At 42.6% G+C, this 13,174-nt stretch overlaps 1 protein-coding gene across 1 annotated transcript in view; it reads left to right on the top strand.

Annotated features, from left to right (window-relative positions):
• The first annotated feature begins 393 nt into the window (after window positions 1–393).
• The window catches only part of XDH (xanthine dehydrogenase), an 82,236-nt gene continuing 69,455 nt past the window's right edge, over window positions 394–13,174 (top strand). Inside the window, exons 1-2 of the mRNA XM_002757891.6 lie at window positions 394–487; window positions 11,218–11,275. Of these exons, the coding sequence (XP_002757937.3) occupies window positions 446–487; window positions 11,218–11,275 (100 nt within the window). The 5' untranslated portion in view covers window positions 394–445. The remainder of the gene's footprint in view (window positions 488–11,217; window positions 11,276–13,174) is intronic.

Below are 13,174 nucleotides of genomic sequence, written 5' to 3'. Positions count from 1 at the left end.
AACTGTCGACACGGAGGGTGTGAATCAGCTCTATTAGCAGTGACTCTGACAATGGTCCTTCCCCTCCTCTGTCTTCCCCTTCTCCATCTTGCTGCAAGTGGGAGGACGAAGCAGTTTCCATAAGAGCAGTGTCCAAGACCCACAGTCACCTGGTGCCAAGACAATGACTCTACTGCTTTATGGATGTATTTTCCTGTGCTCTTTGACACAGGTGTGGAGATTATAATTAACTGTGTCTGATTGTTTGTGCTTTCCTTTATTACGTAAACCAGTGGCTTTTGCCAAGAACTCTTTGTGCCCTGAAGCTCCAAGCTGGTTCCCTCCCATTGGACCTCATTTTATTTTATTGGGAGGTGTATCTTTCAGGTTGCAGAGCAGTGATAATTACCTGCCAGTGTCTTTTAGGAGTGAAGTACCTGGAGTTCAGGGACCCCAACCTGTGACAATGACAGCGGATGAGTTGGTTTTCTTTGTGAATGGCAGAAAGGTAAGTAGGATCTGATCTTTGGTCTGGTGTCCCTGCTCCCTGGTAGGGGACATGTGTCTTCTGAAACAGCTGTATCTGGTTCTCTCTTTCCTGTCCCCTTTTACTTGTTCTTCTGTGTTTTTCTCTCTCCCTTCAAGGGTGTTGCTGCATTTTGGTAACAGTGGGGAAGAAGACTTTCTTTCTCAGGACTAGAGCATAGACAAGATACTCAGAGGGCAAAGGAATAAGGGAGAGAGAGGCAAGAAGAGAGGCATCTGTGAGCTAGCTGCCAATTCTCTGCAGTAGTGGAGACTGGCACAGAATGAGAAAGGGGAGTTGAGTTCTAGGTGAGATTTGAGGTCATTACCACACTTTGATTTCTGTGTTTAATCAAATATATCCTAATATTTATGTTGCTCTCTTTACAGAGAGAAGGAACAGGAATGTATTTTCGTGCTAATATCAGGATATAAGATGTACACAGCCTTTGAATCTAATATGTGTGTGTGTGTGTGTGTGTGTGTGTGTGTGTAGCAGGTGTAGCACTCAGTACTGATTCACTGTATGGTGACATATACTGACACCTTGTGGCAAGCCACAATTTTTTTTTTTCATAAAGGGCATCTCCGGCATTCCCCCTACTCTCCACCCCCACACACTTAGTTCTACTTATGTAAGTTGCAAATCTCTTACCTACTTGAATTTCTTTATTGGTACACAGGGACTTAGAGAAGGTGACACAGGTACCAGCCCTTGGACAAGAGTGAGAATCTTTGTAAATTTTAATGTGGTGCAGGGAGAGAGGGAGCAAACATATTACATGGTCTCCAGCCTCCATTTGCCCTCCTACAACTGAGATGCTCACACCTGTTCAACTCCCCACTTGGGAATGAAAATGATGGCGAAAGAGTAGAACAGAGTGAATTCTGGCCTCTGTATGTGTGTATGGGATAGGGGGGTATGTTTACCCAGCACATTGTAACTGGCTGGGTGGACAGTGTGTGATGAATGTGCCCGGTGTGCCTCCAATGAAGGGCAATTTTATTTGTCTTGCTATGTTGGCACTTTTGCATTGAATTGAGGAATTTTTGATGTAATTTTCAAGAACAATAACATGCTTCACAGGACTCCCAGGTCTGAAATTTCCAGGATGTCTTTTGGTGACCGTAAAATAAATTTCATGAGCTGTTTCAACATCGGTACTCCAAAGATTGACGTGTTCCGTTTGAGTGGTGCCATTGGGAGGTGCTGGGGAACAGGGTCAGCCACATTCTTCTGGGTTCAGAGTTGCCTCTATGAGCTGCATCCTTTTCAGAGTTGGAGACTGGCACCAACCCAAGAAGTCTGGCAAAGCTTTCAGGTTGATGGTAGTAAGATTTTGCATCCAACATTTCAAAGAACTTCTTTGATTCAGCAGTTACATTGTACAAACTTAGGAAACCATTGTGCAATTGGCTTTCTAGGAGAGCTACTTACACAAAGACATCTCTGGAATTATTATTAGTAATTTTTACATTGGGCAAACAGCTGGATTCAATTACTTCCAAGGTCATATCTTACTCTAAGATTTTATTATTTATTAAACCAAACCATTGGTTCAGGTGTGAAAGTGTAAGTTTCTGCTCTTTAGGGATGGCTTGCTGTTATGCGCTAAATCTAGAAAGAAGCATTTCACGGTAAATCTGGCTTGGAGAAAATTATTTTTCCCTTGCATTTTACTTTCACTTTAGGAAAATAATTTTAAATTTGTAGGTGGCACCATCACATCAAACCCTATTATTTTTAGAAGCTTCTACTACTGACAGTTTCTGTGATGAATATCCATGTTTGTAATTTATAAAGACGTAGCATCTTCAGAAACTGCAGGAAAGGTGGAGGGGCAATGCAGAAAGTAGTCATTTGAATGCAATGCTACAAAAACAAGACCAAGCAAGGGAATTCCTGGGCAAGCAATGGCAGCTGTGAGAAAGTTTCTCCCAGTTTTATTCGCAAGATGTTACAGACGTTTCGTTATAGGAATTGTGCAAAGCAGTTATCAAAGAAGCCGTAAAAACGTAGTGACTCATTCTCAAATGTGAGCCTCCTCCTCTCCTTGTTTTGCACCACCGCCGAAGACTCTGTCTTCACTAACTGGGATCCTGAGAAGGTGTTAGATGCAAAAAGTTAAACACTTCTAGGGCTTTCTGTGTGGCCTTGATGACTACTGTTTTCACATCTTCTTTGTTCTAGAGTCAGAGTCAAAGGAATAGAGCTGTCCAGTATTTTATTATTATTGTAATGACAGCCCTTTTGGAAGGCAGCATTCTATCTTTTCTGCATAGTCACTCTCTGTCTAGTGGAGATTGTGGCACCTGAAGGAATCTGGGAGGATTTGGCAGGTAGGGTGTGACTGAAGGTGTCGTGATCCCCACAAGAAGTGGGTGTTGGCTACAGAGAGCTTCACAGTGACTTTCACTCACTGACTCATCATTCACTTGCTCACTCTCCATATAGTCAACATTTATCAAACTCCTTCTGAGGCCTCAGACAATGGGACACACACTGGAGGAATATGATCTTTAAGACCAGGCATTTGCCATTTTGGAGCCTATAGACTAGTTGGAGAGATGATTTATAATTAGACAAAGTAATATATTCTGAAACGTATTTCACAGAAAACTAGAGGCATGAGATGCACTTCTTGGATATTCTTAAACCACTTAGCACAGTGCTTGGTATACAGTAGGTGCCCAACTAATGTGGATGGAATAAGTGAATGAATTTTTAAAATTTTGAGAAATCCTGTGCTAAGTAAATTACTTCTCTAACTTTGTGTTTAACAATTATTTTATATTTTTAAAAATTACAAGAAGAATACAAGGAAATATTAAATACCCTTTATGTATTTCACCAACTGCTAACATTTTGCCACATTTGCTTTATTATTCTCTCTTTCTCACTCTGAACACACAGATACACATGTATGTATTATAAGTACATAAATCATTTTATGTATTAATGCATATAATTGATATAAGTGAATATACAGTATAAGATGTTCTTTCTGAACCATTTGACAGTAAGTTTCAGACATCATGTTCCTTTACCTCTTATTGTAAGAATAGATATATTCTAACAAAACTGTAGTCCATTTATAGAAATCAGGAAACTTAGCTTTATGCAAATGTACTTCACTTTTTCCAATGCTGGCATTTATAATTCTCCAGCCCCGGCCCAGAATCCAGCCTTCTGCCTTGCAGTTGGTTGTCATGTCTCTTTAGTGTCCTTTAATCTAGAACAGCTCCTCAGCTTTCCTTTGTCTTTCATGATGTAAGTGTTTCTATAAAGAACAGGCCAGTTATCCGGGCGCGGTGGCTCAAGCCTGTAATCCCAGCACTTTGGGAGGCCAAGGCAGGTGGATCATGAGGTCAAGAGATCGAGACCATCCTGGTCAACAAGGTGAAACCCCTTCTCTACTAAAAATACAAAAAATTAGCTGGGCACGGTGGCGTGTGCCTGTAATCCCAGCTACTCAGGAGGCTGAGGCAGGAGAATTGCCTGAACCTAGGAGGCGGAGGTTGCGGTGAGCCGAGATCACACCATTGCACTCCAGCCTGGGTAACAAGAGCGAAACTCTGTCTCAAAAAAAAAAAAAAAAAAAAGAACAGGCCAGTTATTTTTTAGAATGTTCTTCATATTGAGTTGGGTTATGCTTTTTTATAATTAGAGTGAGAGTCTACATTTGGAGCACAGGTATACCACAGAAGTAACGTGTCTTTCTCAGTGCTAATGAAAAAAAAACTTTCATTAGTTTTTTTTGGGTTTTTTTAAACATCAATTTTTGGGTCTTTTTTGTGATGCAAACTTTGATGACTTGGCTAGGTGTTATTCACCAAGTTTCTTCACTGTAAGAAAAGTTATCTTTATCTTTATAATTAATACAGACTACGTAAGAAGATACTTTGGGATGATACGAATTCTTTTTCATCAAATTTTTACCCACTAGTTTGAGTATCCACTGATATTCTTTTCAAAATATTTTTTATTGTGGTAAAATATATATAATTTACCATCTTAATCATTTTTAAGTGTACAGTTCAGTGGTATTACATACATTCATAACAACTTCCTATTCTACCTTCCTGGCAGCCCCTGGAAACCATCATTTTTTCTGTGTCTATGAATTTGACTAAAGTACCTCATTTAAGTGGAATCATACAGCACGTCTTTTTGTGACCAGCTTATTTTATTTATCATAATGTTCATCTCTGTTGTATCATATGTGAAAAATTTCTTCCTTTCTGAGGCTGGATAATATTCTCTTGTACGGGATGTACCCCATTTTGCTTATTGATTCGTCTGTTGACAGACACTTTGCTTGCCTTCACATTTTGGCTACTGTGAATAGCGTTGCCATGAACTCTGGTGTACAAATATCCGAGACCCTGATTTCTATTATTTTGGGTATAAATTCAGAAGTGGAATTGCTGGATTACATGCTAGTTCTATTTTTACCTTTCCGGGGAACCGTCATACTATTTTCCCACAGTGACTGTATCATTTGGCATTCCCACCAACAGTGCACAAGTGTTCCAGTTTCTCCACATCCTTACCAACACTTATTTTCTGTTTGTTTGTTGGTCATAGGCATCCTAACAGGTATGAGGTGGAATCTCATTATAGTTTTGATTAGTGATGTTCAGCATTTTTGCATTTACTTGTTGGCCATTTGTATATCTTCTTTGGAGAAATGTCTATTCAAGTCCTTTGCCCATTTTTGAATTGGGTTTTATAGTTGCTGAGTTTTGAGAGTTCTATATTACACTTGTTCTCATAGTCATTGATGGCTCATTGCAACATTTACATAAAAACCAGAAGAAAAGAGAAAGAAGGGGAGATGGAAATCCCCTTAATTTTTAATTTTTGGGGGTACATAATAGATCCACCTATTTATGGGGTACATGAGATACTTTGATGTTGGCATGCAATGTGTAATAATTACATGATAGAAAATACAGTATTCATCCCCTGAAGCATTTATACTATGTTATAAATGATCAAATTATACTTTTAAAGTTATTTTTAAATGTATAATTAAATTATTATTGACTATAGTCACTCTGTTGTATTATCAAACACTAGGTGTTATTCATTCTGTCTATTTTTTGTACCCTTTGGCCATCCCTACTTTCCTCCTGCCTCCTGCTACTTTTCCCAGCCTCTGATACCATCCTTCTACTCTGTCTCCATGAGTTCAATTGTTTTGATTTTTAGCTCCCATAAATAAGTGAGAACAGGTGAAGTTTGTCTTTCTGTGCCTTACTTATTTCAGTTAATGTAATTACCTCCACTTCCATTCATCCATGTTGCTGCAAATGACAGGATCTCATTCTTTTTTATGGCTGAATAGCACTCCATTGTGTTTATGTACCACTTTTTTTTAATCCATTCATCTGTTCATGGATACCTAGGTTGCTTCCAAATGTTGGCTGCTGTAAATAGTGCTGCAAAAAACAGAAGTGCAGATACCCCTTTTATATACGGACTTCCTTTCTATTGTGTATACACTCAGCAGCGGGATTGCTGGATCGTGTGGTAACTCTGCTCTTAGCTTTTTGGGAAACCTCCAGACTGTTCTCCATAGTGGTTGTACTAATTTCTATTGATGATTCTTAACTGGATCAATTATTGTGCTGATTACAAGAAGGCCAATCATATTTATTAGATGACATTCTTCTGTCAGGAAGAGCTTTTCTGTATCTTCCATTTGTTTATTTGTTGACTATCAATTTGGACTCATAGATTTTAATTAGATTTAAAGTAATGTAGCCCGTTATGGTTCTTATTTCTTTTGATGCCCGAATTTTACCAGAGCAATCTGCTTAACTCACCATTTCCTAAATTCACTTCCCTACAAAATGTTTTTCCTCAGGACACTCTTTAGTATCCTGTTGAGAGTGTTCAATGGAGTGTACCTTGGTAATCCTGCTGCCACACCTTGAGAGTGGCACAGCCTTCTCTATAGCAATCCACTTGTGGCTGAGGTGATATGGAAAGTCTTTACTAAGAAATTGTTTGAGGTCTTCTGATAAGTCAAGATACAGGTGGAAGAGGAATGGCAGGGTCAAAGGCACAGGAGTTAGAAGATATAAAGTGTATTATCAGTGCAGTAAGATGACCAGCTTGGCAGGAAAGTAGAAGGGAGAAAGACTGAAAATGAAGATTGGGAATATATTGAAAAGGGCCTTGAAAGACAGCCTAAGGAACTTGGATGTGACCTTGATTATGCGGGTGGTCATGAAAGGCACTGAGCTGGGAACTGATGTGATGTGATCAAAACGGAACTGCAGTACAGGAGAAACAAACGATGTGGGAGTAAGTAAGTGAGTAAGTAAGCTAACAGCCTCCTACTGCGGGAGTAAGCTAACAACAGCCTCCTACCGCGGGAGTAAGCTAACAACAGCCTCCTACCGCGGGAGTAAGCTAACAGCCTCTTACTGCGGGAGTAAGCTAACAAACCGCCTCTTACCGCGGGAGTAAGCTAACAGCCTCTTACTGCGGGAGTAAGCTAACAACAGCCTCCTACTGAGGGAGTAAGCTAACAACAGCCTCTTACCGCGGGAGTAAGCTAACAGCCTCTTACTGCGGGAGTAAGCTAACAACAGCCTCTTACCGCGGGAGTAAGCTAACAACAGCCTCTTACCGCGGGAGTAAGCTAACAACAGCCTCTTACCGAGGGAGTAAGCTAACAACAGCCTCTTACCGCGGGAGTAAGCTAACAGCCTCTTACCGAGGGAGTAAGCTAACAACAGCCTCCTACCGCGGGAGTAAGCTAACAACAGCCTCTTACCGCGGGAGTAAGCTAACAACAGCCTCTTACCGCGGGAGTAAGCTAACAACAGCCTCTTACCGCGGGAGTAAGCTAACAACAGCCTCCTACCGCGGGAGTAAGCTAACAACAGCCTCTTACCGCGGGAGTAAGCTAACAACAGCCTCCTACCGCGGGAGTAAGCTAACAACAGCCTCTTACCGCGGGAGTAAGCTAACAACAGCCTCTTACCGCGGGAGTAAGCTAACAACAGCCTCTTACCGCGGGAGTAAGCTAACAACAGCCTCTTACCGAGGGAGTAAGCTAACAACAGCCTCTTACCGCGGGAGTAAGCTAACAGCCTCTTACCGGGGGAGTAAGCTAACAACAGCCTCTTACCGCGGGAGTAAGCTAACAACAGCCTCTTACCGCGGGAGTAAGCTAACAACAGCCTCTTACCGCGGGAGTAAGCTAACAGCCTCTTACCGCGGGAGTAAGCTAACAACAGCCTCTTACCGCGGGAGTAAGCTAACAACAGCCTCTTACCGCGGGAGTAAGCTAACAGCCTCTTACCGCGGGAGTAAGCTAACAGCCTCTTACCGAGGGAGTAAGCTAACAACAGCCTCCTACTGCGGGAGTAAGCTAACAACAGCCTCCTACTGCGGGAGTAAGCTAACAACAGCCTCCTACTGCGGGAGTAAGCTAACAACAGCCTCCTACTGCGGGAGTAAGCTAACAACAGCCTCCTACTACGGGAGAAAGCTAACAACAGCCTCCTACTGAGGGAGTAAGCTAACAAACAGCCTCCTACTGCGGGAGTAAGCTAACAACAGCCTCCTACTGCGGGAGTAAGCTAACAACAGCCTCTTACTGCGGGAGTAAGCTAACAACAGCCTCTTACTGCGGGAGTAAGCTAACAACAGCCTCTTACTGAGGGAGTAAGCTAACAACAGCCTCTTACTGCGGGAGTAAGCTAACAACAGCCTCTTACTGAGGGAGTAAGCTAACAACAGCCTCTTACTGCGGGAGTAAGCTAACAACAGCCTCTTACTGCGGGAGTAAGCTAACAACAGCCTCTTACTGCGGGAGTAAGCTAACAACAGCCTCTTACTGAGGGAGTAAGCTAACAACAGCCTCTTACTGAGGGAGTAAGCTAACAACAGCCTCTTACTGAGGGAGTAAGCTAACAACAGCCTCTTACTGAGGGAGTAAGCTAACAACAGCCTCTTACTGCGGGAGTAAGCTAACAAACAGCCTCTTACTGCGGGAGTAAGCTAACAACAGCCTCTTACTGAGGGAGTAAGCTAATAAACAGCCTCTTACTGCGGGAGTAAGCTAACAACAGCCTCTTACTGCGGGAGTAAGCTAACAACAGCCTCTTACTGAGGGAGTAAGCTAACAACAGCCTCTTACTGCGGGAGTAAGCTAACAACAGCCTCTTACTGCGGGAGTAAGCTAACAACAGCCTCTTACTGCGGGAGTAAGCTAACAACAGCCTCTTACTGAGGGAGTAAGCTAACAACAGCCTCTTACTGAGGGAGTAAGCTAACAACAGCCTCTTACTGAGGGAGTAAGCTAACAACAGCCTCTTACTGCGGGAGTAAGCTAACAAACAGCCTCTTACTGCGGGAGTAAGCTAACAACAGCCTCTTACTGAGGGAGTAAGCTAACAAACAGCCTCTTACTGCGGGAGTAAGCTAACAACAGCCTCTTACTGCGGGAGTAAGCTAACAACAGCCTCTTACTGCGGGAGTAAGCTAACAACAGCCTCTTACTGCGGGAGTAAGCTAACAACAGCCTCTTACTGAGGGAGTAAGCTAACAACAGCCTCTTACTGAGGGAGTAAGCTAACAACAGCCTCTTACTGAGGGAGTAAGCTAACAACAGCCTCTTACTGAGGGAGTAAGCTAACAACAGCCTCTTACTGCGGGAGTAAGCTAACGGCCTCTTACTGAGGGAGTAAGCTAACGGCCTCTTACTGTGGTCTGTAAGAAAGGTGGTAAAGATTGCGATTTCACATTTGTGATTTCTTCTATGATTTGTAACCAGGATATTGAGGAAGCTGGATTCATGGGGTATAATCATATTAGAAAATTAATTTTATCTACTTTCCTTTAAACTTATTCAAATGGCAAATTCTGGCAGTTTCATGAACTTTTTGTTAATCTTAGTCAATAAGAAATCTTACAGTTATTTTTAAGTTGCCAAACAGTCTCAGTTCAGGATGGTGTGGTGAGAATAGCAAGAAAGCTCTCCTTTGATCGGTACTGTTGTAAGATAGCTTCCGGTTTTCTGAGCCTTTAAGGTGTTTAGAGATGACCCTTTCATTCCTTCTGTGATGGCTTTCAAGGATCTTCAAGGGCCACCACAGGGAATATTTGCATGCATGTCTCATGATATGACTGATGCACTTTTCTTAGGCTGCTGTTCTCCATCAGCCTCCAGTTTTGGGAAGTCCACTTCACAGAGTCTCTCTCTACTGAAGGCTCTTTCCTATATTTTGGGAAATGATTGAAAGACCTCCAACCCATCTCTTTTTATCTCATGAATGGTCTGCAGTACATCCACAGCCAACACTTCCGCATTCTTTGCTCTACCAAGCTCTGGGGGTATGCACCAACCCCAGCGCAGCTACTTCTCCAACTTAAGTTTAAAGAGGAGTTTAAACTTGTCATTGTCAGTTATTAATTTCATCTTGTCTATATCTTCCGCTATGCTGCAAAGGTGGCACGTTAGCTTTCTATGTAGCACAAAGTGAGCCCCCTCACTAAGTTTGAGGTAGGAAGCAGATACTCTTCCCTTTCTCCTTTAGGAAGGTGTAGGTATTATAGTTCCCTCTAAAGAAAACCTTATCATGAATTCTTTCCCTTTATTATTTCAATAATCCACATCCCTTTAAACTTTGGTAATGTATGAGGAGTACAGAAATGGGTTTTCATAGATTTTTCACAGTAGAAACTGACATAGCACTTTCTAGACCACTCTCTCCACCTTATTGAACCTAGTGATGGGTCTTTAGTTTAAATTTCTCTTCCATTGCCGACATGTGTTACTGTTGACTAATACCCATCACATGTAACACTCTGCTCTGAGCACAGGCCAACAGACTGGCTTTCCACAGTCATATGCAGGGTCTGAGACTGTATACTCAAAGAGGCAAAGCCAGAGATGTATATGCCATGCTCTCCGAGGTCCCCAGAATGCACAGGTGTGACCTAGCAGTTGAAATGAGATGACAGGTTTGATTTGAAGGGGACTTTGCCTTGGTCGACCCAGCATGGAAGGTGCAATGCCTGTGTGTTCTATGGTGGGTCCCAAGCTGAGCACTGAGATGCAATTTTAGAATTTGAGGATTTGAGCATATACATAGCCTGGCTGTAGTTTATAGGTTCATTTTTATGGAATTGAGGATAAAAATACCTTAGTTTTCATGATTCACTTTGTATTCAGCACTTTGTATTAGGCCATTCACGCAGTGCTATAAACACCCAAAGCTGGATAATTTATAATAAAAGAGATTTAATTGGCTTATAGTTCTGAAGGCTGTACAAGCATGGCGGCAGTATGTTCTCAGCTTCTGGGGAGGCCTCAGGGAGCTTATATTCATGGCAGGAGGCAAAGTGGGAGCAGGCACATGACATGACCAGAGCAGGAGCAAGAGAGAGAGAAGGGGGTGATGCCACACACTTTCAAAGATCTTGTGAGAACTAATTCATTACTAAGGGGATAGCACTAAGCTATTCATGAGAAATCTGCCCCCATGATCATATCATCTCCCACTAGGCCCTACCTTTAACATTGGGGATTACAATGAAACATGAGATTTAGAGGGGTACCATCCAAACTGTATCACCCATCCCACCAACTCTACAAATTTTTAAGTGAGACACTGAAGGAAGAAATTTATTGCAGAAGGATGACTAAGTATACCTATGTCATATTTTTCTTTCATTTCTTTTAATAGGTGGTGGAGAAAAATGCAGATCCAGAAACCACCCTTTTGGCCTACCTGAGAAGAAAGTGTATCCTGACTTTAGAGTGGGAGTGATGGAGAAGGGGCGTGATGGTGACCGATTCTCTAGGCCTCGTGTTTCCTAGTGACCGGTGGGGTGGCCATGAGGTGTGGAGGGAAGAGCGCTGGATTAGGACGTGGGATACTTGCATTTTATTTGCTGCTGTAATCTGAAACTCGCAGCTACTGAATGAGAGGATTGTTTGTGATGATCTTTGAGGTGTCTCCCAGCTAAGACTCTAGTAATGCCAAGGTTTAATCCAGGGCTTGTAGAAAGGCCCTCATTAGCCTTGGTGAGCTTTATGGTCATTTGTCTGTGGTAAGAGGGGGCCTTCCTTAGGTGACATTTGCTTAATACATAAATGGAGTTCCTGGGGAATATTTCCAGCTCTGCCTAGGTGGAGGGAAGCAAGGGAAAAGTATGCCTGAGATAGGAATACCATAGAGGTAGCATTCACTGTAAAAACAACAAACAGAGAGCCATGGAGGGTGGGGGAACTCCCTAGAGGGACTAGGGTGCTGCTCTTCACTCAATGTGGGGAGGGCTTCTAGAAGAGCCCCTATACCATTAGTTCTGAGTATTGGAAGTATTCTGAGATCCCAGAACTAAAACAATGATAATAATTGGAGTTAACATTTAATGAGCACTTCCTGTATACAGGCAGGATTCAAAGTGATGTGTGCAGCTCACCTCAGTCTCCGCAGGAATCCCACGGAAGTGTAACACTCTCTTTTCACAGGGGAGGAACTGAAGCCTTGGTGTGTGACGTAACCTGTCTTTTACTAGTGCGTTCTGGGCGAATAGTGACAGAACCTGCACTAAAGCCTAGAGCCATGTTCCTAACCCGTGACCGGCACTGGAAACTCTCCCGGGGACCTGTCGACAGGCCTATGCTCATCCTGACCTCTGCAACAAAACCCTCCTTCTCCCAGGGGGGTGTCTAGTGGGTCTTTCCAGTGACATATTTGGGGACAGCAAGGATTATTTCAGCATCCACAGAAGTGAGCTGGAGCCCATGGCCTTCACTATGGTTTGCTCCCCTCCTATCAGACAGTACTGTGGTGGACTTCGCTGTACTTTGTTCTGGATTTTTTATCTTAAGTGGGTATGTCTGCAGGTTCACAGAAGATAAACCTGGTGGTGTTGGGGAATGAAAGTGTCACTGCTTCAGATCAGGTGAATGCATGGAACTCCATTTAAAGTCTATCTACTTGGGAGATCTGGGAAGAGAAGCCCATTCTCAGGATTATTGAGATCAATTTTAGCTTTCTAGTAATACAACTAATTTTTGCTTTTTAATCATTTCTATTGTAGTTTTGAAGGCCCAGAAGCCTCAGAAATTCCTTGTCATAGCAATTGGCTGTGTCACATCTTAAATGAAATGCAAAATTGAAAGGTGGCACATAAATAGATATTCTTGCAGCTTATGGCTATATGTGCTGAGTCAATTTATGGGAGATCCAGGTGGGGGCAGAAACTCCAGTCTTGACTTTTACCCTAGCTTCCAGAAAGATCTCCAGGCTGGAAGAAGACCTTGCTAGACTTTGGACTGCCAGCCACCATTTATCTTCAGGTGCCCCCAGAGTTGTTTAACTTGCTGATAGCTGCATATATCCTGAGGAGGACACAGAAAGCCTCCCCAAGTGTGCTGGGAAGGAAGGAGCGTGGAGAAAGGAGCACACCCAATCTGGAGTCAGATGGCTGTGATGGGGCCCACGCCAGCAGGGAAACATGAGTTCCTGTGTCATCTTGTGTGGCCCATGTTACCTCTTGGATCTCAGTTTGTTGCTTTTTTAGATCTGTTAGGAAGTTTCTTTCCTACCTGCTAACCAAGTCATTCTGAAGATCAAACAGATATCTAGGTACAAGTGCTTTTCAAATGTAAGATGTTATACCATTGTCTTTAAA

The sequence above is a fragment of the Callithrix jacchus genome, chromosome 14 (genome assembly GCF_049354715.1).
Source record: "Callithrix jacchus isolate 240 chromosome 14, calJac240_pri, whole genome shotgun sequence".
Taxonomy (NCBI): domain Eukaryota; kingdom Metazoa; phylum Chordata; class Mammalia; order Primates; family Cebidae; genus Callithrix; species Callithrix jacchus.
This window is presented reverse-complemented; position numbering and strand designations above follow the sequence as displayed.